The sequence below is a fragment of the Cinclus cinclus genome, chromosome 6 (genome assembly GCF_963662255.1).
Source record: "Cinclus cinclus chromosome 6, bCinCin1.1, whole genome shotgun sequence".
NCBI classification, from domain to species: Eukaryota; Metazoa; Chordata; class Aves; order Passeriformes; family Cinclidae; genus Cinclus; species Cinclus cinclus.
The window spans coordinates 30,835,102-30,860,336 of record NC_085051.1 but is presented as its reverse complement, the minus strand read 5'-3'; the positions used below and the strand labels follow the sequence as shown (position 1 = coordinate 30,860,336).

The following is a 25,235-nucleotide window of genomic DNA, read 5'->3' as shown; positions in this document are numbered from 1 at the left end:
CAAGGCAGGGCAGGAAGGGCTAACGGGAATTCACGTTATTCCCCTTTTGTGAACCCAGCGTCCCGCGTGCTGCGTACTGGAACCGCTGGGCAGGCACAGAAGGTCTCATTAAGTGAATCGGGTTAATTAGGTGAAGGTTGCTTCCACCAGAGCCTCGGGACAGCCAGAGGCAGCGGCCCTGTGCGCACCTCTCCTCCAGGGTCCCGCCAGGTGCCGGCGGCGGGACGCGCCCCCTGCGCCCCACCTGCGCCCCACCTGCGCCGGTGCGCACGGCCGGCCGCGGGGCCGGAGGGCAGGCCCGGCACGCCGAGCGGGCGGCGGGACGGGCGGGAGCGGGGGCCAGGCGGGGTTCACGGCGGGCTGGGGGAGCTCAGGCCCCCGGCGGCCTCTCCGCGGCTCCCGCCGCCGGCGGGGAAGGCGATGGGAGCCGGACGGCGCGCGGGAGGCCCCGAGGGACCAGCGCCCCCTCGCGGCGCGGCCGGGCGGGTGCGGCTCCGCGTCCGCCCGCTCCCCCGGCCCGCGGGGTGCGCCCGCCCCCGCCCCCCGGCCCCTGCGGAAAGTTGTCCCTGGCCCCGGGGCCAGCCGGCTCCCGCCTCCCGCTTCCTGCCCCGCCGCCGCCGATTGGCCCGCCGTGCGCCCAGGAATGCGAGCCATCCCTTTATAGCCGCGCGCGGCGGCCGGCGCCCGCAGAGTCCAGGCAGCGCCGCCACAGCTGTCTGCCGCCGCCAGCCCTCCCGCGCCGGGACAGTCGGGGCGCCCGCGGATATTGGTCGCCGGTGCCCAGAGGCCGGCGCTGACCGCCCGGATCGCTCTTCTCGCAGGTAAGCGCTGAAGCGGCTCCCGCCGCGCTCGCTGTCCCGTCCGAGGGCGGCCGGGGACACCTGCACCGTGCCCGCTGCGCAGCCTCCCTGCCGGCGGGAGCCTCCCTGGCGCCGGTCGTGTGTGCGACGGCAGCGCCGTGACCTTCCTCGTGTGTGTCCCCAGGCTGGTTCAGAGACAGACCTTTGCCATGGGGCCAGCGACTGCTCTCTGCCTCCTTCTTCTCGTGCTCGGCGGCTCGGAGACCAAGCGCACTGCAGGTAAGGCCAACTCTGTGCTGGTACCCGGGGCAGTCAGGGAAGGAGGAGCAGAAATAAAAAACTTAGGTGCTTGCGTAGGCAGATGAAGTTGTGCTCCGTAGTAAAGAGCTCCAAAGCTCTGAATGAACAAAAGTGTTTTAACCTGAGCATCAGCTAGTTGGGAAGAGGAAACTTATTTTTGATGCGGAATTTGCATAACCTTCAGAAACAGGAACGCAGAGTTTCCAGAACTTGAGCGTGTGGCTTGTCTACCTCTGCGCTGAGCAGAGGAAAGGAGGAACGTGATGTAGGAACCGGTCAAAGAAGAAATAGGGTGGTAGGGTGCCATAGGGAAGCTGCTACTGTGTTGCTGTCACTCAGCTGGATTATGCCATGTCGCTTTGTCATGTCCTAGCATAGGAATATTGCTGTCTGGGTTTTGCTGTCTATTTCTGTGCTGCTAAAGGGTAATGAGGTGCCAGAATGGCTGCTACCTTTGTGTGTCAGTCAGCGGGTACCTGGCACTCCTGTGCTGACTGGCTCCTGTACAAGAATGTACACGTACTGCTGCACAGCAGCTCCTGGTGGGACTGCTGCACTATCAGAGCTACTGTCTGTGCTCTGATGTGAGGCACTGTGCCTTGCGTGATGTGCAACCAGGAGCCAAGATGTTAAGCAATCCTGGGAGATTTGCACCTACTCAGCCTCTTGCCCTTTTTCTCATGATGCTTGTCCTGATCTCTCTCTGCAGAGTCCAGGAATGATGATAACAGTGTCTTCGATCTCTTTGAACTCACTGGCTTCATGCGGAAGGGAGCCGGGCGCCGGGGCCCCGGGGTGTACCTGGTGAAGGGTCCGGAATCCTCCAGCCCTGCTTACCGCATTGAAGATGCCAGTCGCATCCCCGCTGTCCCTGACTCGAAGTTCCAAGACTTATTAGACGCCATCCATGCTGAGAAGGGCTTCATTCTCCTGGCCACTCTCCGGCAAGCCAAGAAAAGCAGAGGCACACTGCTGTCCGTGGAACAGAAAGATGGCTCTGGTCATGTCTTCAGTCTAGTATCAAATGGCAAGGCAGGCTCCCTGGACCTGAGCCTTTCTGTTGATGGCAAGCAGCAGTTAGTGTCGGTAGAGGATGTCTTGCTAGCTACAGGACATTGGAAGAATATCACCCTGTTTGTGCAGGAGGACCGAGCTCAGCTCTATGTGGGGTGTGAGAAAATGGAGAATGCTGAACTGGACATCCCCATCCAGAACATCTTCACTAGGGACCTGGCTAGCAGTGCCAGGCTCCGTATTGCCAAAGGGGGAGTCAATGACAACTTCCAGGTAAGACTTTCGCTTATGTTTTTGCCTAGAATTTTCAGTCATCTGTTTTGAAAGTGCATTAGCTACTCAACAAGCCTAAATAGTGACAAAGACCTCAAAATCTACTAAACTTTACTAATGGAGTTTGAAGGACAAAGCATTAGATTTGCAGGGGTGGAACTTGCTACAGCAGTAAGAGGGCCCTGAAGCTTCCAGACAGGTAGTTTCAGCTTCATTGCTCAGCTTCTTATATGAGATTCAGAAATCCGTGGGTTTTTTCCTTCCTGCCTGGAGAGTAGCCAAGTCCTTATGCTCAAGGATAAGACTGTTAGGAAGCAGGGCTGGTTTTCATTAAGGAGAATAGAGCAATGTGTTTCACTTTTCTGTCTGTCTGTCATGAAATTGCTCTGTAAGATCTCGCATGACCTTCAGTCTCTCCAAGTGCAAGTGGTACTTGCTTCCCTTGCAGTCGCTGCAAGTAGCTGTAATTCTTCCTCTGTCCACAGGGTCTGCTGCAGAATGTGCGGTTTGTGTTTGGAACAACTCTGGAAACCATCCTGCGGAACAAAGGCTGCTCCAGCTGTAAGTTTACAATCTTCTGAATCCAATGACCTATTAAAAATAAGATTTCTCATTACGTTAGAAAAACAAGTTGAAACAGAACTTAGAAGTATGCTGACATGCAAATCCACGTTGCATAAGAAATAAGATTATATTTCTGAAGGCACCCCAATGAATCTGGTGGCAGCTGTTTAGCAGGTGTTAGGCTGGAATGATAAATGCATGTGGTATAAAATGCATTTACTTCACATCTGTTTTTTTTCTCTTAGCCACTAGTGCAATCATTACTTTGGACAACCCCATCAATGGTTCCAGCCCAGCTATCCGCACTAATTACATTGGCCATAAAACAAAGGACATCCAAGCAGTCTGTGGATTTTCCTGTGATGAACTTACTAATATGTTTGTGGAACTGCAAGGGCTACGGTCCATGGTTACAACACTTCAAGACAGAGTTCGCAAAGTGGTAAGTGATGGTTAACTTCATGGTACCGTTCTTTTATTAGCACTTAGTGTATTAATTATAACCTGACTTTTGAGACCCTGTGTAAACAGCAAAAAATTACTTTGAATTTTGTGAAAAAGGGTATTTCCATATTAAATACGCAAATATCATCTTTTTGCTTCTCACCCCCAAGACTGAAGAAAATGAAATCATTGCCAAAGTAGTCCAGATCACTCCTGGAGCATGCATTCATAATGGAGTCCTGCACAAAAATAAAGAGGAGTGGACTATTGACAGCTGCACGGAATGTACTTGCCAGGTAAGATTCCTCATACTCACAAATCACCTGAATATAACCTCATAAGTTAGAATTAAGATATTTCTAAATTGCGTTGTTTGTTAGAAAGAGTGAATCATACACAGAACTGGGAATACTAGAGAAGCTATAGAATCACTCCATTTATTTAATTCTACTAGATCTCTGCTATAAGGCAGCTTCAATACCTTGTCTCAACAGCAGTATTCTAGAAAATTATATGAAACAGCACTCTGATATAGCTATTAACACTTTTAGTTCCTTAATTTGGAGAATGCCTGTATTCTTTACATTTGGAGAATGCCTGTATTCTTTACATAAGTCCATCAGTAACTAAAAGTCAGCATCAACAGAATAAATGTATAGTACTATCAGCTTTGCTAGATCTACCTTCTGTCCTCACAGAACCTCCTGCTGACTTAGTAGAAAAAGACATTCTAGTACTCAGTACCACTTAAACTTGTGGTGTTTATCTAGAAAATGCTTCTTGGTGTGTCCTATTAGCTTTTGCAGATTATATGGAACAGCAATCCCTTTTGGATCTCAGTTTAGCTGTTTAAATCCCAGAATCACCTGGCAAAATACTTAAAGCTTTGTTTCACTTCTGCTGAATGTTGTAAATATGCACAAAACATACAGTTTCAGGGTTTCTTTAAACTATTCACTTGTTCCATTTAACTATACTTTAGCAAAAGCATTTTGGAGTACCAGTGTACCAAAGAGTGGGTTAACTAGTGTGCCACTCTTTAGAAACTAAAAGTCAACTATTTGTATGTGTGCAGTACAAGGCAACTCATATTCTACGTCTGCTTCTTTAGCTCTTCTACATCTTTTGTCTTGTAGTCAGCAAATGATACTGTGACTTTTGCATTTGCCTCGTTCCTGCCAACCTGCTTACTCAATGTTAGCTGTAATAGCCTTAATCTAGTAATTTGCTTGGGGAGATTAAATAGTAATCATGAGAGCATTCTTCTGACCAAGCTGCTACCTTCAAGAAGCAAAACTACAGACTGCCCTTTAGCTCTTGTTGAGATTGGAGGTGGGCATTCTTACACTGCCTGTTTGGCTTACAGATAAAAGCCTCAAAGTATAAGTTCTAGATTGTATGGTGCTTGAGCAGAGTCCACTAAACTCATTTTATCTTTACCATATAATCATCTTAAATCCATATTAACTGAAAAGGAAGTTGGCTTCTCATTCTTGTTTCATTCCTTTGAAATCTGACCTTGTACTTTGGGTATCACATAATAGTCATTTACTTGAGCCAGCATGTGCTAGCTGATAAACTTCTGCAGAACCAAAATATTTCTGCTTTTGACTAAAAAATAATGGGTGAGAATGGAAAAGAGATTAAGTTTGACTGAAAATTGGGTTGTATTAGCTCTAAATACAAGGGTCACTGCTTTAAATATGCTACTGAGTCTTAAAGTTCTGCTGAAAAGGTCCCTTGCTGACCCAGATTGCAGACATTGTTTATATTCCACTCGGTAACCTATTCTCAACTCTTTATAGAACTCTGCTACTATATGCCGGAAAGTGTCCTGTCCTCTCATGCCTTGTTCCAATGCCACCGTGCCTGATGGGGAGTGCTGCCCTCGGTGCTGGCGTAAGTACTTAATACTTCCACAGTTCTGTAGCAGTTGGCCACATCTAAGTAGACACGTGCTGCTCTGCTCAGTATACCAGATAGTACTGGATCTCCAAGGGTAACCTTGTACTTCTGAAGTAGGTTAAGCTGATAGGTCTTTGAGGCTAATCCATTACGTGATACATGTTCAAATATTTTCTACACTATGTAACATACTGAAATGTTTGAGTTCATGGCCTTTATCTCATACAAAGAAGGAAGATGCATGTGGCTTCTAGGGCAGTTATGTCCTTTTTTTGTGGAGAGAGGGGTGGGAGAAAAGATATGGAGAAGCATGTACATGGAGTCTTATTCAGAGCTGTATCCCTCTGCAGCTAGCGACTATGCAGATGATGGATGGTCTCCTTGGTCTGAATGGACCTCATGTTCTGTGACCTGTGGTAATGGGATTCAGCAGAGAGGCCGTTCCTGTGACAGCCTCAATAACCGCTGCGAAGGCTCCTCTGTACAGACTCGGACTTGCCACCTTCAGGAGTGCGACAAGCGATGTAAGTACTTAATCTACTCATTCTGGTGGTAAAATGGGCTGCTTTTATTGGATTAATGTCAAAAGTGAGGATTACCATGTAGCTCTGTCACTGGCATGGATCCTGGGCTTCTAGCTTTAAGGACTTGTATTAACAAGGTAGAGGGGAGCAGATAGTTAATGCAGTAAGCAGGCATGTTTGGGCACTGCTCCCAGAACGAAATGTGATGCCAATTTAGGTATGAAATTTCCCTAGTTGCAAAACTTGAACTGTGACAGTCAGGAGGCTATCCATTACACATGGAGTCTTTGGTACAGTCCTGGTACATGCTGTGTCCTAGGTGCTGTACAGCTGAAACTATGAATAACAGTAATCTCTCTTATAGTTAAACAGGATGGTGGCTGGAGTCACTGGTCACCGTGGTCATCATGTTCTGTCACCTGTGGCACGGGCATCATCACTAGAATCCGTCTTTGCAACTCTCCAGTACCACAGCTGAATGGCAAACCTTGTGAGGGTGAAGCAAGAGAAAACAAACCCTGCCAGAAAGATCCTTGCCCAAGTAAGTGTGTCCAGTAACTAGTGGTGGTAACTAGTAATTGGTAGCTTAAATAGTGAACATCCTGAGTAGTCACTAAATAAGCTTGTTCTAGTATTCTTCTCTCTTTAAACTTAGAGGTGGGCTATGTGAAACCTCACAGGTTAGTTTCAGATTAAACTATTTTTATGCCTTTTATGCCTTTTCCATGGAGTCCATTAATTCTGTCATTTCTGACATGTCTGTTCTGTCAGAACAATGTCTAAACTTCTCTCACTACAGAAGTAAAGCACTTAGTCAGATAGAAACTAACTGTAGCATTGAATTTAAAGCTATACATGTTTTCTAACTTCTCTCTTTAGTTAATGGCAACTGGGGACCATGGTCTCCATGGGATGCTTGCACAGTGACGTGTGGAGGAGGACTTCAGAAACGAAGCCGTCTCTGCAATAATCCTGAGCCTCAGTATGGTGGGAAGACTTGTGTAGGTGAAGCTAGAGGGACTCAGGTCTGCAACAAACAGGACTGTCCAATTGGTGAGTATCCATTTGCCCATAAACATCTGAAGGTTGTTGATAATCTTGAAAATCCCAATGTCAGGTCTGCAGACCTCAAGTGCTAGGGTTTTAAACCAGAATATCAGCCAAATACAGTACTGTAGCAGCATGGTAAAGCATCCTTTATCATAACGTTTCCTTGCTTGTTTCACAGATGGGTGTCTGTCTAATCCCTGCTTTGCGGGGGCTACGTGCACCAGCGCCCCTGATGGTTCCTGGAAGTGTGGTGCCTGTCCTGCTGGCTACCATGGTGATGGTATTCACTGCCAAGATATTGATGAGGTAAGAAGACTATAGTTTGCTCCTTGAAAGGGAATGAAAGAAAACAGAAAGGGAGAATAGAATCACTGTTTTACAATGTTAACTGTTGTTCTTCTTTATCTCAAACTCATATTTCAGTGCAAAGAGGTTCCTGATGCCTGCTTTATATTCAATGGAGTGCACAGGTGTGAGAATACTGAACCTGGCTACAACTGTCTGCCTTGTCCACCACGTTTCACTGGAACACAGCCATTTGGCCACAGTGTTGAGGATGCCATGACTAACAAACAGGTATTGTCAATTTGCTGGGTTGCAAAATCTCAAAGTTTCTAAAAAAACAGAGAATACCTATGTGTTTTAGGCAAAAAAAGACTTGGAGCATTTAATATAAAACCATCTTCTGTGATTCAGAACAGAAGAAGCATTTACCAGTTTCTTTTGGAGATCAAAAGGAGTTTTAAAGTCATTGTCCTCCACAGTCGTGGAGGGTTCAGAGGTTGCAGGTAATTTTGGGAGTAATTCAGGAGTAAATCAGTATTCACTGATACAATAGTATGTGCCTCAGATATCTTAGTGCTTGGTTCCATTTGATAACTTATAAGGTCTGAACAAGAAAAATAGCTAGTGCTAAGACTGGTTCTGGAGTTGAGGACCAGAAGAAAGCCACATATGAGGCGCTTTTTTTTTTTTTTCCGGATTGATTAGGATGTATTTGAATCCCTGGAAGAAAAGTGAGTGATTAAACAATGTTTTCAGTGGGTTTAATTTCTGTGTGGTCTTCTAGGTCTGCAAGCCCCGTAATCCATGCACAGATGGAACACACGACTGCAACAAGAATGCCAAATGCAATTACCTTGGCCACTTCAGTGACCCCATGTATCGCTGTGAATGTAAACCAGGCTATGCTGGCAATGGCATCATCTGTGGAGAAGATACTGACTTGGATGGATGGCCAAATGAGAACCTGGTTTGTGTTGCCAATGCTACTTACCACTGTAAAAAGGTAAGTTTATGCTCTTACACTATCTGCCATTATAACAGCCTAAGCTATTAAACTAGTCTCTCTGTAAATAACCTTCTAGGGATAGAGGAGGTGTAAGGATACCATTGTCAAGGTATTGTTAGGAGGCTCTTGCTGTTGCTGTATTGCTTTATATATTCTTGTGATGTGGGAAAAATTGGATCCTGATTATTGTAAACGTTCTAGGAAGATTCTAGTTTAGGCCATACATGTATCAGCTTTGTTCTGAGAGCAATCTCCAAGGGACAAAAAGCAGGGTAAGATTGTTAAAAGCAACCCAATCTTTCTTTTAAAAATTATTTAACAGTGGCTTTGTAAGACTTATCACTGTAATGACTAGCTTAAATGGTGTGAATTACATTAAGGTTACTCTTACCTGATTGAGGCATTATGATTTTGCCTAATGATTAGATTTTTCCCTGCTCAAATCCATATTGTAATAATGCCAGGAGTGAACATCTCTGTACTTTCCTTTGTAGGACAACTGCCCTAATCTGCCTAACTCAGGGCAGGAAGACTATGATAAGGATGGGATTGGTGATGCCTGTGACAATGATGATGATGATGATGGCATTCCTGATGACCGGGTAAGGAAACGGAAAAGAACAGCCTTGAATGTGGCTTTCCCATTTCCCTTCCCAAAGCTGGGGTCTAGCTTCTTACCTTAAGAGAGGACCATAGGAAATTGCTGGCACTGACAGCTATCCTAGAAACCTTAGATATGCATAACTATGCAGACAAACTCTCTGCAGCTGTTTGAGCTTTGGAAGTCAATTTTCATTTTTCATTCAGCCATTCATACACTCATGCCAGCAACGGGTGTTTTGAGATAGTAGCATCTGAACTTTAACTGTTTCCCCACCTTTTATTTCTTTTTTGATATAGCAGTAAAGGCATAAGCAGAATGGAGTTAAAGCTTTGACTCTTTTAAAACTTAATTTTTCTCACTGTTGCAGGACAACTGTCCATTCATCTACAACCCACAGCAGTATGACTATGACAGGGATGATGTTGGTGACCGCTGTGACAATTGTCCCTACAATCACAACCCTGATCAAAGTGACACTGACAACAATGGAGAAGGAGATGCATGTGCAATAGATATTGATGGAGATGGTAGGTGGCCTCTAGTCACTCCTTTAGATGAATCTAATTAACCCAATGTAATCCTGATTTCCCACCAGAATTTCATCCCTGAATACACAAAAGTTCTCTTGGTTTCAGGACATGAAGGCTACTGAAAGAACAGTTAGGGCTAAAGGACATTGACTTTGGAATATATATGTTTTGGCACAGTTCAATTCTAGCTCCACTCTCACAAGGCAGAAGGAGCAGAAGAGTGTGCTTGAGCTAGTGATGAGTCATGTTTCAAGGCTTTTAAATGCTGCTCAAAATGCTTTAAAAAGGTACCAAGAACTGTGTGGTGGCTTTATACAGTCCTTTGCAGCATTTAGATGTCTGACTTTCATTCATGAACTTTTACAGGGGTGCTTAATGAAAGGGACAACTGCCAGTATGTCTACAATGTAGACCAGAGAGATACAGACTTGGATGGTGTTGGAGATCAGTGTGATAACTGTCCACTGGAACACAACCCTGACCAGGTAAAGGATTTGAGTTATATAAGTAGAGGACTGGTGTGCTAAAACGTACAGCATTTTGTGTGCTGTAGAAAATATTTGAACAGGTTACACCTGAAATTTGACTTGTCAAAAATCATTCTTATTACTTTCTCAGATGTTGCCTTTATCAAATAACATGCCCCTCACAGTTTGAACCACTGCTAGATATTTTCTTGAAAAGTAGCCATAGTGAAGATCTGTGAGACTACTGCACGTACTTGTCACCTAAACATTTCTTGGGTTTGTCAGTTGTGGTGATCCTCACAGTGAGAATATGAAATACTTTGGGAGCAGTGTGTAAAATGTGGGTAGTGAAACTACTCTCTTCATAGCTGTAGTGTTGTGTTCACTTAGACACAGAGTTGTTCTTTAAACTTTGTCCCTGAGATTGAAGCCAACTGCATTTCAGAAGATAACTTTTCTAGCAGTAAGTAGAAGGCAGCACAAGTTCTTTTTCTCTGAGAAAAAGGCATATTGTGACACTTAAAATTCACCTTAATAAAAATCAAGGGGATCCAGACTTGCACACAACTTACTGATTCAAAAACCGAAGGCAGAAGTATATAAAGCCTGTGACATCCTGTCAGTTAAAAGACTAAGTTTAATAGCTACAGGGATATAACTGGAATGTGTGAGGGTTTAGAAAAGCTGTTGCAAATTAGTGGAATGTAGTGTAGTGTGGCCATGCAGCCTAAAAGCAGTGTTACTTGAAGGATTTAAACAGATACTATAAAATGTCTTAGTCATTGTCACTTTCTTTACTACTTCCCCACTTGAGGAAGGGAATGTGCATGAAGATCTTTGAGGCAGCTCCTTTCAGGAAGATCCTTTCTCTTGTGACTGTGAAATCTTAATTATAAGACTCTAATGGCCTTCCAAACATTTGATTAGGAAATCAAGTTCTAGAAGTGGAGATATTAGATTTCAAGTGCCAGAATTAGTAGCTAATCCCACAGTGTATGGTATGTCTTCTGTCTACACCAGGGTCATCCACTTGTGTTCACAAGACTGCTAGGTTAAATGTGAGGTAACCTCAGGGATGATGGGATTGTTTTTCTTAGAAGCTGATTGTACAAATGACTGGCTAAAATATGTGATCAGCAAGCACACGAGTTAGTTAATTCAGTCTGTCACCACCAGGGAACAAATGTCTTGACTGATGAATCGGGGCATTTATGATAGAGAAAATTAGGCTGCGGTGTAGAAAATGTAAAACCAAGTGTTGGTAGACTACTTTTAATGTTTAATGTCTCTACTGACTACAGGGTAGTCCAACCCTGATTTGGCCCCTGAAACCCCACTGCTGCCAGGGAAGGTAGGAGAGAAAGTACCCTGCATCCAGTATGGTAGGCTAGTGACAGAAGAGGCATGTGGCAAAGGCACAAGATAGCTGATGACCACAATGCTTTCTGATGCTGTGAATTCAAATTAAAACCAGAACAAGACTAAAGGAGCATAAAACCAGTTAGCACAGGCAGTGTTAAGTGTGTATTAATCTACCCACTATATCCATCTTAGTCCTTGATAAAGCAAGCAGAAACCTCAATTAATTCTATGTATTAACACTCCTATTTCAGAGACTCCTGTCTCAGCCTTCTTTAAGTGTCTTTAAAATGTTGGGTTTTTTTCACCTCTGACAGGAAGACACCGATTCAGATCTCATAGGTGATCAGTGTGACAACAACCAGGACATAGATGAAGATGGCCATCAAAATAACCTTGATAACTGCCCCTATGTGCCCAATGCCAATCAAGCTGACCATGACAAGGATGGAAAAGGTGATGCCTGTGACCACGATGATGACAATGATGGTATCCCTGATGACAAAGATAACTGCAGATTGGTTGCCAACCCAGATCAAGCTGATTCTGATGGTAAGATAGCCAGTATCATAGTAACATTTTAAGAGTATCTTCCAATAGTTTAATGCTAATTTTTTTCACACTATTTAATGTTGGACAACACTAAGTAACAAAAAAAAAACCTGGAATGTCTGTACCAGAAAAAAAAAACCAGCATGTTGTAAAGTGCTTCTCAGGAGTAAAGAAGCTGAATGTAAAAATTACTACATATCCAACATGCTCTTAAGTCACACTATCAGGCTGGAGTGAAGGGGCATTTATACAGTAGCTGCTGTGGCTTCTGTCATGTGTCTGCCAAGTACCTGGGCAGTCAGATCTGCAATTCAGACTTCAGCTTCCAAGCTGTAAGGCTCAGAAGTAAACAGTGGAGGTAATAAAATGGTAAAATTATTTTTATCCTACAGGTGATGGACGTGGAGATGCTTGCAAAGATGACTTTGACCAAGACAATGTGCCAGACATTGATGATATCTGCCCTGAAAATGTGGACATTAGTGAGACTGATTTCCGAAAATTTCAGATGATTCCCTTGGATCCCAAAGGAACATCCCAAAACGATCCAAACTGGGTTGTTCGTCACCAGGGTAAAGAACTGGTTCAGACAGTCAACTGTGACCCTGGCCTTGCAGTCGGTAAGGGGATAAATTTAACAGGCATTGTAGTTTGGGGTGGTTTAATTTTTTGTTGTTGTTGTTGTTGGTTTTTTGTTTTGTTTTTGTTTGTTTGTTGGTGGGGGTTGTTTTGTTGTGGTGTTTTGTTGTTTTGGTTTTTTTTTAGTTGGGGTGGGGGAGAGAAAGAGAACCTGAGTAACTACTGAGTTGTTTAAGAATTGTAAAAAAGTAGCACCTAAAACTTTATTCCTTTATGTCCCCATAGGTTTTGATGAATTCAATGCTGTGGACTTCAGTGGTACCTTCTTTATCAATACAGAAAGGGACGATGATTATGCTGGCTTTGTATTTGGCTACCAATCTAGCAGTCGTTTCTATGTTGTCATGTGGAAGCAGATCACCCAGTCTTACTGGGACTCCACACCAACTAAAGCTCAAGGCTATTCAGGTCTCTCCATCAAAGTTGTGAATTCTACCACCGGTCCAGGAGAACACCTTCGTAATGCTCTGTGGCACACAGGAAACACTCCTGGCCAGGTAAGAGTGCCACTTACTAAGTGCTGAAGTACTCTTAACGTGATAACATGAGTACTCCAGTGCAATAACATACTCTTCTGCATAAAGCAGGCTGTTCTTTCAGCAAATTAGACACTTAAAGGGGGCCTGCACATGCTGATCATGTTGGTTTCTTGGCAAAGACCAACAGACTTACAATTTTTTGCTTGATTAGGAAAGATTGCATACAATTCATGGGATTGCTTGCTGTAGACAGGCTTTCCAGCAGCAGTGAATCAATTGTTTCTGCTGTAGTTTCCAATTTACATATTTAAAAAGTAAATTTAAATGCAGTTGATTTCTATTATTTCTATCTTTAGGCTATTACAGAGCCTAATTACTTACTTGCAGCCTTTAATAATAAGGCACCTTCATGTCAAAATAACTGCTGTGTTATTTCTGGTCTTTGGTTTATAAAAAAAAAAAAAATTTTTTCATAGGTGAGAACTTTGTGGCATGATCCTCGTCACATAGGCTGGAAAGACTTCACTGCATACAGATGGCGACTTAGCCATAGACCAAAGACCGGCTACATCAGGTGAGCATCATCCTTTCATCTGAAGTAATTATCACAGGAAAAGTGGGTGTCTATGAAGATGAGCCTCACAGGACCTTGCCAAAGGTGGCTGAGCTGTTGTCTCTTTCTAGGGTTGTAATGTATGAAGGGAAGAAAATCATGGCAGACTCAGGACCAATCTATGACAAAACCTATGCTGGTGGTCGGCTAGGATTATTTGTCTTCTCTCAAGAAATGGTGTTCTTCTCAGACCTTAAATATGAATGCAGAGGTAAGGATGACATTGCATTTTAGAGATCCTTTGCAAATGAATTGGTTCAAGAAAGCTCAAGACATAAGAGCTGAGAGGGAAAGTTCAACTGATCTCTCTGATCTTTCATGGTTCAGTTTCCAACAAGTTCTGCAGGCAGAAACAGGACACCTTGATAAACTCTTCACAGTTAAAAATTTAAATATATAAAATCTAAGTATCTTTCTGTTATCTCCAAGTATCAGAAATCCATGTTGAGTTCCAGAAATTAAATACATCTTGAATCTTCTTTGAAGTCCTGACTAGAATGAATGAGCACATCTGACAAAATCTGGGGTAGAAATGCAATATATTTACTACAGCAAGTGAAAAGCTTATTTGCTTAAAAGTAAGCAGAGTAGAATATTGTCCATATATTGCAGTCTTGAAGTTCAGGGGAGGTAAGTGCATACAACTAGTTCCAGCTGTCCTAGTCTCCTGAAGTTATCACTTCATTTTGTAATGGTGTCACTCCCTTATGTAATGATAATTCCTTCAGTTAGATTTCATAATCTGATTATTATGAAATCTAACTCAAGCAAGTACCTAATTGAAAGCATTTCCAGTTTTCTCTACAAATGTCTCTGGGCATTAATCACTTGGCTATAATCATGCATAATACACAGAAATATTTAAATATATTTTCTTTTTTCACAGATTCATAATCACAAGATTGTTGGATTCAGAGACTATTTAAAAATGCTGGTAATTGCACCTTTGAAACGTTTAGCCTTACAAATCCTGGGACCATTATATTATTCCTTCCTTTCTTCTTTCTGCATAAACGTGGACTCGAAACACATGACCTGCCTCAAGAGAATGCTTTTGAGAGAATGAAAGCGAGAACATACTTGGTATCTGAACTCTGATGAAGTGGAAGGAAACAAATGTGTCTTGCAAATGAGAATTGTTGTCACTGAACAAGCACACTTCTTTCAGTAGGAAAGACTACTTTTGCTGTTTATCACAGTGCGGTGTCACTGCCTCTCTAACTGGAGGTCCCATGGAGTAGCATTTTATAATAGAACATCTTTGGATGTGCTGTGGACTACTTAACTAAAGACCTTTCATTGTGTGGGGGAGAGGGGGTTTGGGTGGGAGGGGGAACCCTAGGTCTTTGTTTTCTGTTTTCTTTATGGGGTAGAGAATTTTTTTAAGGAAGGCTGTGCTAATTTGGTTTACATCCATTTAACTTGGAGAAATTATTGTTTTCTATGTCATGCCTTTCAGATAAAAACATAGCCTTACTCTATCTGTGGTGAGCTAGATCAGCTGCTGTACTAGGCAGGACAAAACAGATACCCTAAAACTGATTTGTGTCATGGCAGGGGGAAAAGATAACTGGTACACTGGATCACACCAGCTTTGGGAGAACTGGGATTTATGATTAGAATCTGTTTTTTCCTGATTTAAATGCAGATCTTGCTTACCTTCAACTGTATTCTTTCAGATATGGTGCCAGAAAGCACCACCATCTCAGCTAGCACTGTGCTGTCTTTCAGGAAACTAGCACATGCTTCACTTTTTATGGTTAAAGAGGCACAAAAATAATGTAATGAAAACATTCCTTTTCTACATGCCATAGATGTTTTAAACCCCTTGCTTCTTTAGAGGGGAGGAAAAGGGGCCTGTAGATAAAATTGTAAAATATTTATTTTTGCCTATTCTTGATGTTATGACTGAGGGATTATGGATTAAAACAACAAGAAATGCGTCAAGACTATCCACCTAATCATTGTTACAAGTCTTCATGACTGTAAGATTGTAAATACAGATTATTTATTATCTCTGTTCTATACTGAAACTAGAGAGGGTTTAGTTGAGAAAAAAATCTCGTCTGGAGCAGATAGTGGTGATGTATTTGTTACAAAGAGCAATTTTCCCATAAAGGCTTTGAGGCGCAAGGAAAAGTGAGGGTGTGGGCAATGGGATGTTTGTTTTTCTCAGTCTGAGCTCAATGTTGGCTTTTCCTTTCTTTGTGCAAGGCAGTTGGTAGCCTGTCAGGCAACTGTTCTGCAGTGCTAAAATTGAAGTCCCTTTAGATGGTAGCAGTTTCTGTCCCATCCCTAGCACTAGAGGTGAGGGAATGCCATCCACCCTCTTGGTGTTCTCCAGTGCTGGGATATGTCTGTGATACTTTACCCACTGGTCAGTGGGTCTAGCCCAGAGCCAGGATAGCTGCCCTGAGGAGATTGCAGTGAGAGGCACAAGGACAGCCCTCAATAACCATTTAATGGGCTGGCTCTTGGGGCCACTCCGTGTTGAGTTTGTAACTAGTGATATGCAGCTACAAAGGAAGGAATTTATCACAGACTAGACAATTTTAGGAGCTCCTTGCAAAAGAGACACCTTGATGTACATTAAAAGACTGTTTTTCCCCAACAGAAGGGGCAGCATCCTTATACCTATAATATATCCTTGTCTTTTCAAAAAACAAAAAGAAATGAACATGGTGAAAGTTTTACATACAAATATTACCTCATTGTTGTGTGACTGAGAAAAACCTTTGGAGCAAGCAGAGTTCAAATGTCTAACAAATTTTAAAGCTACTGTAGTACTAAAAAGTTAATGCTGTACATAGTCAAAATTTCTTTGCAGAAAATGTATTCCCAGAAAGGAAATGGCATTGGAAAAAAAAATTCAAATACAATTTCTAATGTTGTATTATATTTTTTCCTGTCATCTTGTATACCATTGCTTGTATTTTTATAAATTATTTTTCTCATTGCCTTTGTAATAGTTAATCACATAATTGTGTAGATAGGCTATTTAAATAATTTATCATGAAATGCTACCTGTAGAGTTAGTATTTCTATTTTTATAAAAGGTTTGCACACTGAAGATTTTTTTGCTTCCCTCCTCCCAATGTTTTTGCTAGCATAATTTTCTAAGAACATGCTTTTTTTTTTTTTTGGTAAACATTTTTAACCATTTTTCCATTCTAAAGTTGTGTAAGTTGTACAATAAAGCTTCTTACATGCAAAGAACAATAAACCACCAAGGACATTTATATTTATACCTTTGTCCTCTGGTTTTTACTGAGGTCTTGTATTACATCTCTGGATCACTGTTATTTGTGTCAAATTTGGCTTAGATGCAAGATATATATACATTCCAGCTATGCTGAGGGAGTGCACCTGAGCTGTTACCCTCCATGTAGCTGTGCCCACCTGGAGGCACTGCAGCAGTCGTGCAGCATGGGCAGCTGGCACATTTGATTCTGAAGGCTTCACTTGGAGACTTCTAAGCCCTGCTGCCCTTGATGTAGCCACAAGGCAAAAGAGCCTTTGAGTGACTGCACTCACACCCAGCCAGGCCTGCCCCTTTCACATGAAAAGATGCCTCAAAATACTGGCTATTTGCAGGGGCTGGTGCATTAGACTCTCACAAGTGAAACTGCTAGTGTGATCAAAGAGCTGATGCCAGGGTACTCAATCAACTTAGAGAACACAGTGCTAAAACCAAAAATAGTCAAGGCTGGCTTCTTGATCTCTACTTGCAGCAGAAGCTTGTCCTGTGCACCCCTTAGCAAAGGCAGGTGCTGTAGTAAGAGTGCTGGATACCCACATAAGAAGTGTAGTTAGGGGGTCCTGCAGGTGTAGAAAATTAATCTTTAAATCTCCTTTTCCTGAGGAAGAAGACTCCTGTTTATGTCACTACACTTTTGAGGGCAGTCCTGTATATTTGATTTTTTGCCCACTGAGCACAAGGAGAGCAAACAAAGAACTGCTGGCCTGTTATGAGGGGCCAAAAATTTCTGCCCCCATCAGTTACAGGACTGTCTGTTTGACTTCTCTGGAATGAGATGGGGTAATAGGAGTGCACTGTCAGTGTAACCCATCTGGTCTTTCCTGGGCCTGCAGTACCTCCAGGTTTGGTCTCTTAATTCTTCTGGCCTCCAAAGGACACTGAGAAGACTGAGAACGACAATAAACAAAGAAAGTTCCAATCTGGAGAAATCTCTTCATTTTCTTGCAGGAAGAAGGAGATACCTTAAAGCCAACCAATCTTCTGAGCACGTATCTATAGCTGAACATATCTATATATGAATATCTGTAGGTCTAACCAAGTTTGAAACAGAGAACTTCTACTGCTGTGGGGAAGACAGCCTTGACAGCCCATTTCAATGATCTTGTCTAAACCATGCCAAATTTTCATGCTAACTTATTGTATGCATTTATGTAGCTTTTTTGTCATTAGAATAAAAAAAAGGCAAGCCATGTGCTTTGTGGTAAGCCATAGCTTAAGTCCACCCACTTTTTGCTTGGTGGGTGTGAATACAGTAGGACACAAAAAGGAGCTATAGTTGAAGTAAGTCAGGCCTTTACTTGTCCAAAGAAACAACTACTAAAGAAAAACTAAAGAGGAAGAACATGGAAGATGGCCACACTTCACAGAGCAGGGAAGCCTCTGGGAAATTTGCAGTTCCCAACCTCCCTGGAGACTCATCAGTGGAACAAGTAAGTGTACCAGCCAGTGCATGCCACTTCTAGAATTACTTGGTATTGGCCATCTATTTTTGCGTAAGTAATCTTTTAATTTCATGTTATTGTAGAGAACACATTGTTTTCCCTCCTCAACATGGTCTTCTTAGAGCCCATGCAAATGCAGCACCTTAAGTTTTAAAGTGGTCATCTGCACCAAGCCTATATTGAACAGGTGTAGTAATTTAACCAGTAGGCATTCATAAACTATGGAGATAAAGACTGAGATAAGTGTAGAAAGATCTGCAGCTTAATGACAATAGGGCATTTTTTACTGATACTGTCATGCTTTTTGCAGGGAAGTCCACAGTAACTGGTAGATTTTCAACATAAATTCATTTTGGAAAGGACTGTTGAGATTGCAGGAGTAAGCATCTTTAATTATCCACAAGGGGAGTTCTAGTTCTTATTTCTCACCTTTTCCAAAGAGAAAAAACAGGTGCACAAAGTTGTATGAATATTTAAGCAGAATTACGACAAGAAGAAAACTCATTTTAAAAAGTGCTTGGCAAGCAGAAGGCTTAAAGATAAAATCTTCCACGGGAAATCCATAAAATCAGACAAGTATCATAGAGAAACTTGGATTTTCAAATTTAAACAAATCCCAGAAAGCCCAGACATCATTTGTCTTTCATTTTTCACCTGCTTTCAAAGTGAGGAACTGCTAGCCTAGGCAAAACATACAAGGCTAAACTGAGGGCTGCTTAGACTGAGTCCATGTCCCTTGATGGCTCTGCTCACAAAATGTGTATGGAGAGGCCATTTTAGTGTTATTGTAAAATTAGGGTAGAATGCCTCCGGCAATGCCCTTCCCACCACAACTATGCATACCAAATACACAAAGCAAACAATAAGAAAACAGTGGCACAGACCAGTATTTCCACAAGAAAACAGCAGATTTTTAAGGGGAAAAATGTTCTGAATACAGAATACCTGCCTAAAAGCAAAATTGTTCATGCACTTTAACACTCTGCAAGTTACTGTAAACTCCAGAATATTCCAGTTTACTGGGGGTTTTTTTAAGCATAAGAATTATTGCAGATTCAGTTGCAAGTAGTGAACTATTTCACATATACATAAATGACAGGGAGCCTTTTATTCCAACTACTGCATTTGGATCCTAGCCAATCCCTCAATGAAACGTATAATTGGATAAATGTAGGTTATGGCATTAGTAGTATTCAAGTGCCTCTATTCTATTTGAAAAGGAAACAGTTTTCCTGACCTTTAAATCTCACTACAAATAAAGGAGCAATTATTTCTCAATAAGTGCATCTGTTGAAAATTATATTAAATTAAAGAAAAAATAAGTTAATATTTTTCCTAGCTTTCATAAACCCTCCTAACTTGTCAGCTTCTTGAGGATCTGCCAAACCACCTTGTCTTGTGTCTATCCTTCACATTGTGAGATTCCCAGAGATGAGGCTCTCTCTTCCGAAGTGGGGGAGGAAACACACTTGGAAGTGTAAACTCTGGTAAATTTTTCATGTAAAAAGCAAGAGAGAGGGGATCTTTTTCAAAGCTGTGCTTAGAAAGCCTTTTTTAAAAGCACAACAAAAAGGTGCATTCTCTTACTATTTAGTGACATTTTATCCAGCAAGTAGGGCGTTTTAATAAAATATAAAAATTATTGTAGTTACTGAAATAACAGAAATTGAGCTTCAAACAACTGCCTCCCACGTATCCATCCCTGACGTGGAGGTAAAAAGGCACCCTTTCCAACACATGAATTTACTGCATACTTTTTCACATTTCTAGACTAGCCCTTGTTACTCTGATGACATGTTTAAGCAGCCCTTTCCTCTCTGATCTATGCAGCAGATAATTTTTGCACAGCCTGTTTTCGCTCTGTGCTCAGCATGCCCACTGGCTCTGCAGGAGTTCTGCTCGGGAAGTGAGAAGGAAAGCATGCACTACAGATCCACTAAGCAGACAGCAGTCCATGTCTGTCTTGGAAAAAGGCATTAGGCTGAGGATTTTTGTGGGAGGTTTTCTATTCTTTTTTTAATGATGAAACAAAGTTTTTTTTACCCCTTTTTGAACTACTTTAATTTAAACTTGAATTCTGGACATACAAGAATAATTTCACATATTTTACTGTTGTCTAGATTCAAGAAACTTTTTGATTTTCTTTTTTTTTTTAATCAGGATATTTAGTTTGTCACTTCTCTTTGAAATTAAAATTCCTCAACCACTCTAAGTCTGCACAATAACTATAACGCTGGAGTGAACTTCTGACACCATTACAGAATACTGAAATCAATGCTGCAATCCTTTAAAATATCCCACTCAAATGTATAATATATTTTCTATATTATATATTCAATTAATAAATACAAATTATATATGCATATATAATGTTCATGAAAATCATTGAGCTACCTTAATTTTCCACTTTCAGAGGAAAATAATATTTTCTTTTAATAAAGTATTTTACTTAAAAGGGCAAACCTTGGCAGCATTGAAACCTACCCACTGGAGAAAATCAGTATCAACAGCTGAGCACTGGCCACCACGAACACCAGCACTGTATGTGCATCACTGAGGGGGCTCAGTGACAAAGACACAATGATTTGGTCAGGTACTGCTCAGCAATCAGATGCAAGCACACCAGAATCTTTTCTTCATGGCTATGTTGCTTTCACCAATATTAATTTTTTTGAAGAAAGCATCTATCTGTGCTGTAAAATCACAGTGTGAAAAAAGATAAGGAGAACATCATAAATGTACACGCACACATGAAACTTCTTGTTCCTCAAATATCTCAAAGCCCCAAAATCAGAAGAATAACTTTAAAAAACAGACTCCTTTTTTTTACAGGAGTAAAAACAGAGCTCTGCTATGTTTTGGATTAAAGGAGCTAGAGAGGACAGTAAAGAAGTTAGTTACCAGAATCTTTTGCCAAATACAACTTATGCTGAATAAAGGTATGTATTTTAAAAAACCTGCTTCCAAGTCCCAAGTTAGGCTGAAAAAGAAAATTAATTTAAATATCTTAATCATCAGCGCTGCATCACTCCCCGAGGAGAAGCTGCCACATTCCAGTGCAGCTGGAATTCAAGTGGTGGCCCCAATCGAGGGGTTATTGCAGGTCACAACACAGAGTCACTGGAAAAACAAAGAAAAACCCATGAATCCTCCAGGGCTCAACTTTCTTTTTACCCTGGTATTGGTGATGTTTTAACAGTTTTACATAATATCTCTGTTATCGTCCACCTATCACCAGTACCATATTTTTCCAAATAATTTTATTTCCAACAGTTTTACTTAAAACTGAGAATACAAAAAGAAAGGAGGGATTGAATTGCTATTTCACTTGTAACATCAAGCAAGAAATAAAATATTCCCAAACTACCTGTTGTTTAATATAATGCAATAGAAACCAAGCACAGATAAATATTAGGTCACTAATTTTTTACAGTCTCTGAACTTTGGGTACTGACCCAACACATCTCTGGAACAGCAAGCCATGAGTGCAAACCCTGTGGTTTGCAGTGACTATAGCTGGTGTAGGGTGCTCAGGACTTCCCAAGACTAAAAGTTAAGTTACAGACCTCATGTTGGAATACACACTTCAAGTCAATGGCCATCCAAACTTACCTGCTTATTCCTGAAATTCCAGATACAAATAAAAAGTTCTATGGCTTCAGGAATGTTGTCAGTCTTTGTTAGTAACAGCAACCCTTCCTTGAGGGTGCTAGCAAAAACTTTTTTATAGCAGCAAGAGATTCAAGATAAGAAAATAAAACAGGAAAATTATTATTTATTATTTATTATTTTTCTTAATGTTGTCTAGATATTATGCATGTAATCTTTAAACATAATTTAGATTTCTTCCAAAACTGCCCAAGCACTTGAAACATTGTTTTTGAAAACACAAGTTCCATGTGAAAGTAACTGGACTGTGGAAAGATTAGAGCCAGCAGACAGTCCTGAATGAGTATCATACAGGCACAGAAAATACTCTTAAAAACACTTGTCACTATTACTTTAATTATATTTATGCTAACAAAAGTTATGACACAGGCTTAATATTTTTATGGTAAAAAATACATGTGGGTAATATTTGAAAAGTTCCATGAAATGTGCTTACAAAAATCCTATGCAGAATATCTAATATCCAAAGGTTTGTTACTGCTGTTGAAGAACAAGTAAAAATATCAGAAAGTAAAAAAAGAATTACCAACTGCTTGTTGCAAATATAATGTCCCATTCAGATTTTTAACTGAAAGCAAGTTGATTAGATTCTGATCTCTGTTATATCCACACAACTCCAATTTCCCCTTAAGTGTGCATCCACTCCTAATGGCAACCCTGTAAATTAGATTAAAATCTGGGCCAGTATGTTCATTAATTTAAACATTCATACTAGATCAAGTAAACCCTATGCAATAACAGCCTATGTATAGTTAATATTCTATCCATATATCTTTTCTTGTTGAATGTTAAACAACTATAGGAATAGGAGCTAAGAAATAATTTGTTCTTTTAGGTCAAGTCACATGAGAGCTTGTCAATGGGATGAATCTGTTGAATCTTCTTTGCTATAGTATCTCTCCCTACTTAAAAAAAAAAAACTTTTTAAAAATAACAATATTGTAAAATAATGTTTTCTTAATCTGACATTGCCAGCACATGAAATGGAAAACTCACCATCAGCTGAGTAAATAAGGCAAAAATCAGGAAAAAATACTAGCTAAAGACTAGACAATCAAAAACCTGTAATGAATTGTTACTATCTCTCAAACCCAAACCAGCTGCATTACCCTCCCCCCATCACTATAAGGTTTCACAATCCAGTAGCTGCTAGGTCAAAACTTCTGAATGCCTCCACTTTTACTCCCACCAAGCCTTCACCAGGGGCTGCCATCCTTCCTCATTTAATTACATTTCTTAACTAGAAGGTATGAATGTTTGCTGTGTGGTTACCATTTTCCCAGACAAGAATCAGGCAGACCTGAGCAGACTAGTGCTGATGCTCTGATCCAGCAGAGCACTTGTGCAATTCCAGCCTTCAACCAAACCAGGGATCCAGCCAACAGACAGCCCCGGGGCAAAAAATTGAGTAATGGGATGCTTCACTGAGTCAGGACTCTGAGTCAGGCAGGCTGCAAGCTCCAGCAAACTGCAGTGAGATAAGAGAGGCTACGATTTAGCTAACTTTATGAAACAGCTAGACTGTGTGTGCGTGTGAAGAAAAATTAAATTATTATATATTTTTCACAACCTCTCTTACACAGCCCCATCAGTAAATACTAAACTTTTTGATTTTGGTTGGTTTCTTTTTTTTTTTTTTTTTTACAAAGTCACGCATGTCTTACCAGACACACAGCTGCATAATATCTGTGTACATTTCTTTAATAGGCAGAACACTCCCAGGAAATTTAATGAAATGCAAGAGTTTATTTTGAAATCAAACTGCAACAATATATGATGATGACAATAATATTTATCTCTAAAGAAAAAATCAACTCATTAATATTTTCAATTATGATGATTTATTCCCATCAGGTTGCTTGGTATGATACCCCATCAGTGTAATAACACTGACAGAGGCTACACTTACAGAAAGCAGTTGTGCAGAGAAGCATATAGTCGCTCTTGCCTCAGATTTCAATGGTCATTTGGTCTGAAAAAAAGAAAAGGTGCTGAGCTGCTGTAAGGACAACATTATTTGCAAGAAGAAAACATAACAACGGTTTGTGATACTACTTCTACTTAAAACTTAATATAGCCCCTCAAAACAGAGCTGGAAATAATTATTTTTGGCTCATACAACTATGATATATAACAGCCTTTTCATATCTGCATGTGGGCAAGTCTGAATTCTCTTAACCTCAGTAATCACTTATGTTTACATACTTATGAGCTGGCTATAGATTAGTGCTTCTTTCAAGAAACAGGATTTATTTATCTTTGAAGGTACACGAGAGTTTCCTTCATATATATACATATATATGCATTATGCTAATAATTATGTTTTCCTTAATGTATTACAGTAAATCTATATCACAGACTATAGTACCATAGGGAATGCAAAACTGAAATTGTGCTAAACCAGTTTCACACTATTTTATTTGCTTAACCAGCACACAAAGAATTTAAACCATAAGTAGAGTGGGCAAGAAAATCAAATTACTTACAGAAGATCATGCATACATATTTAAATGTCCTTTAGAATTCAGACAATAACAAAAGTCAACTATGTAAATATCTCTTACAAATTAAAATAACACCTGACACGTCTTATACCTTCATCTGCAGATGTATTTGCCTTAAACTGGATTGCACTGGGATCTCCATTTCTCAATACAACTAGCACATTTAATCATGTCTGAACTAACAAGCAAATTATCTACAGAATATGTTAACCAAGGTAACAAATTTGATAAATAACACACCCTTTGGCCTATGTCCAGGACTAATTGCTTCAGACAGACTGAGACACCTTTGTAGGATACCAATTAATTAGCTTCTTAGTAAAAAAATGAAAAAAAATCAGGGACTGAAAATTCAGAATACTTTCCTCTCAGAAAAAAAGAACTGGTAAGCAAAAACATCATAAAACCAAGATGCTTATTAACCATACAGCTTTGATTTCTACATGATTGAACATCACTCATCATCTGTTTCAGTCACTATTGAAAACAGATTATCAAAATACTCTATATTACATTACTCTGACACAGATGATTTTGACTCAAAGATATTTAAATTATTATGTGATAAATGTTAACACATTCACCTTGTAGACTTCTACAGTGAGATTCACTTAATAGGGAAAATCTCCTTCCTCTCTTGTGCAATAAAATTACCTCACAGTGACTGTATCTACAGTCACCTGCTCACTTCACTACCCCGTGGTCACATTGCACAGTGCTTTCCTTGATTTAACACATCCCTCTTAAAACACACTCACAATGGGACCTGGGATCTGGGGCTGGGTCACACTTGGCTCTGGGCGTGCTACATCTGTTCGGACTAAAGGAGAGTTTTAACTCAAGTGAAGGCAGCAAGTTGCAGAGTTTTTCTCACTGCTGGTTGCCAAAGAAGCCTGGTGGTGTAGCATGAAATCACGTTACTCCTGCATGAGATCAGGTTGCCCCTGGCAGAG

General features: G+C 40.9%; 1 protein-coding gene across 1 annotated transcript; it reads left to right on the top strand.

Moving 5' to 3' along the window:
- The first annotated feature begins 1,009 nt into the window (after positions 1-1,009).
- THBS1 (thrombospondin 1) lies at positions 1,010-14,302 on the top strand. Its single transcript, XM_062495376.1, has 21 exons — positions 1,010-1,079; positions 1,810-2,387; positions 2,873-2,948; positions 3,197-3,393; positions 3,566-3,691; positions 5,201-5,294; positions 5,651-5,824; positions 6,189-6,365; positions 6,704-6,877; positions 7,053-7,180; positions 7,298-7,450; positions 7,944-8,162; positions 8,660-8,767; positions 9,137-9,296; positions 9,666-9,784; positions 11,443-11,677; positions 12,070-12,297; positions 12,542-12,813; positions 13,272-13,369; positions 13,480-13,619; positions 14,295-14,302. The coding sequence occupies exons 1-21, from the start codon at positions 1,010-1,012 to the stop codon at positions 14,300-14,302; spliced, it is 3,534 nt and encodes a 1,177-aa protein (XP_062351360.1).
- The last annotated feature ends 10,933 nt before the right edge of the window (positions 14,303-25,235 follow it).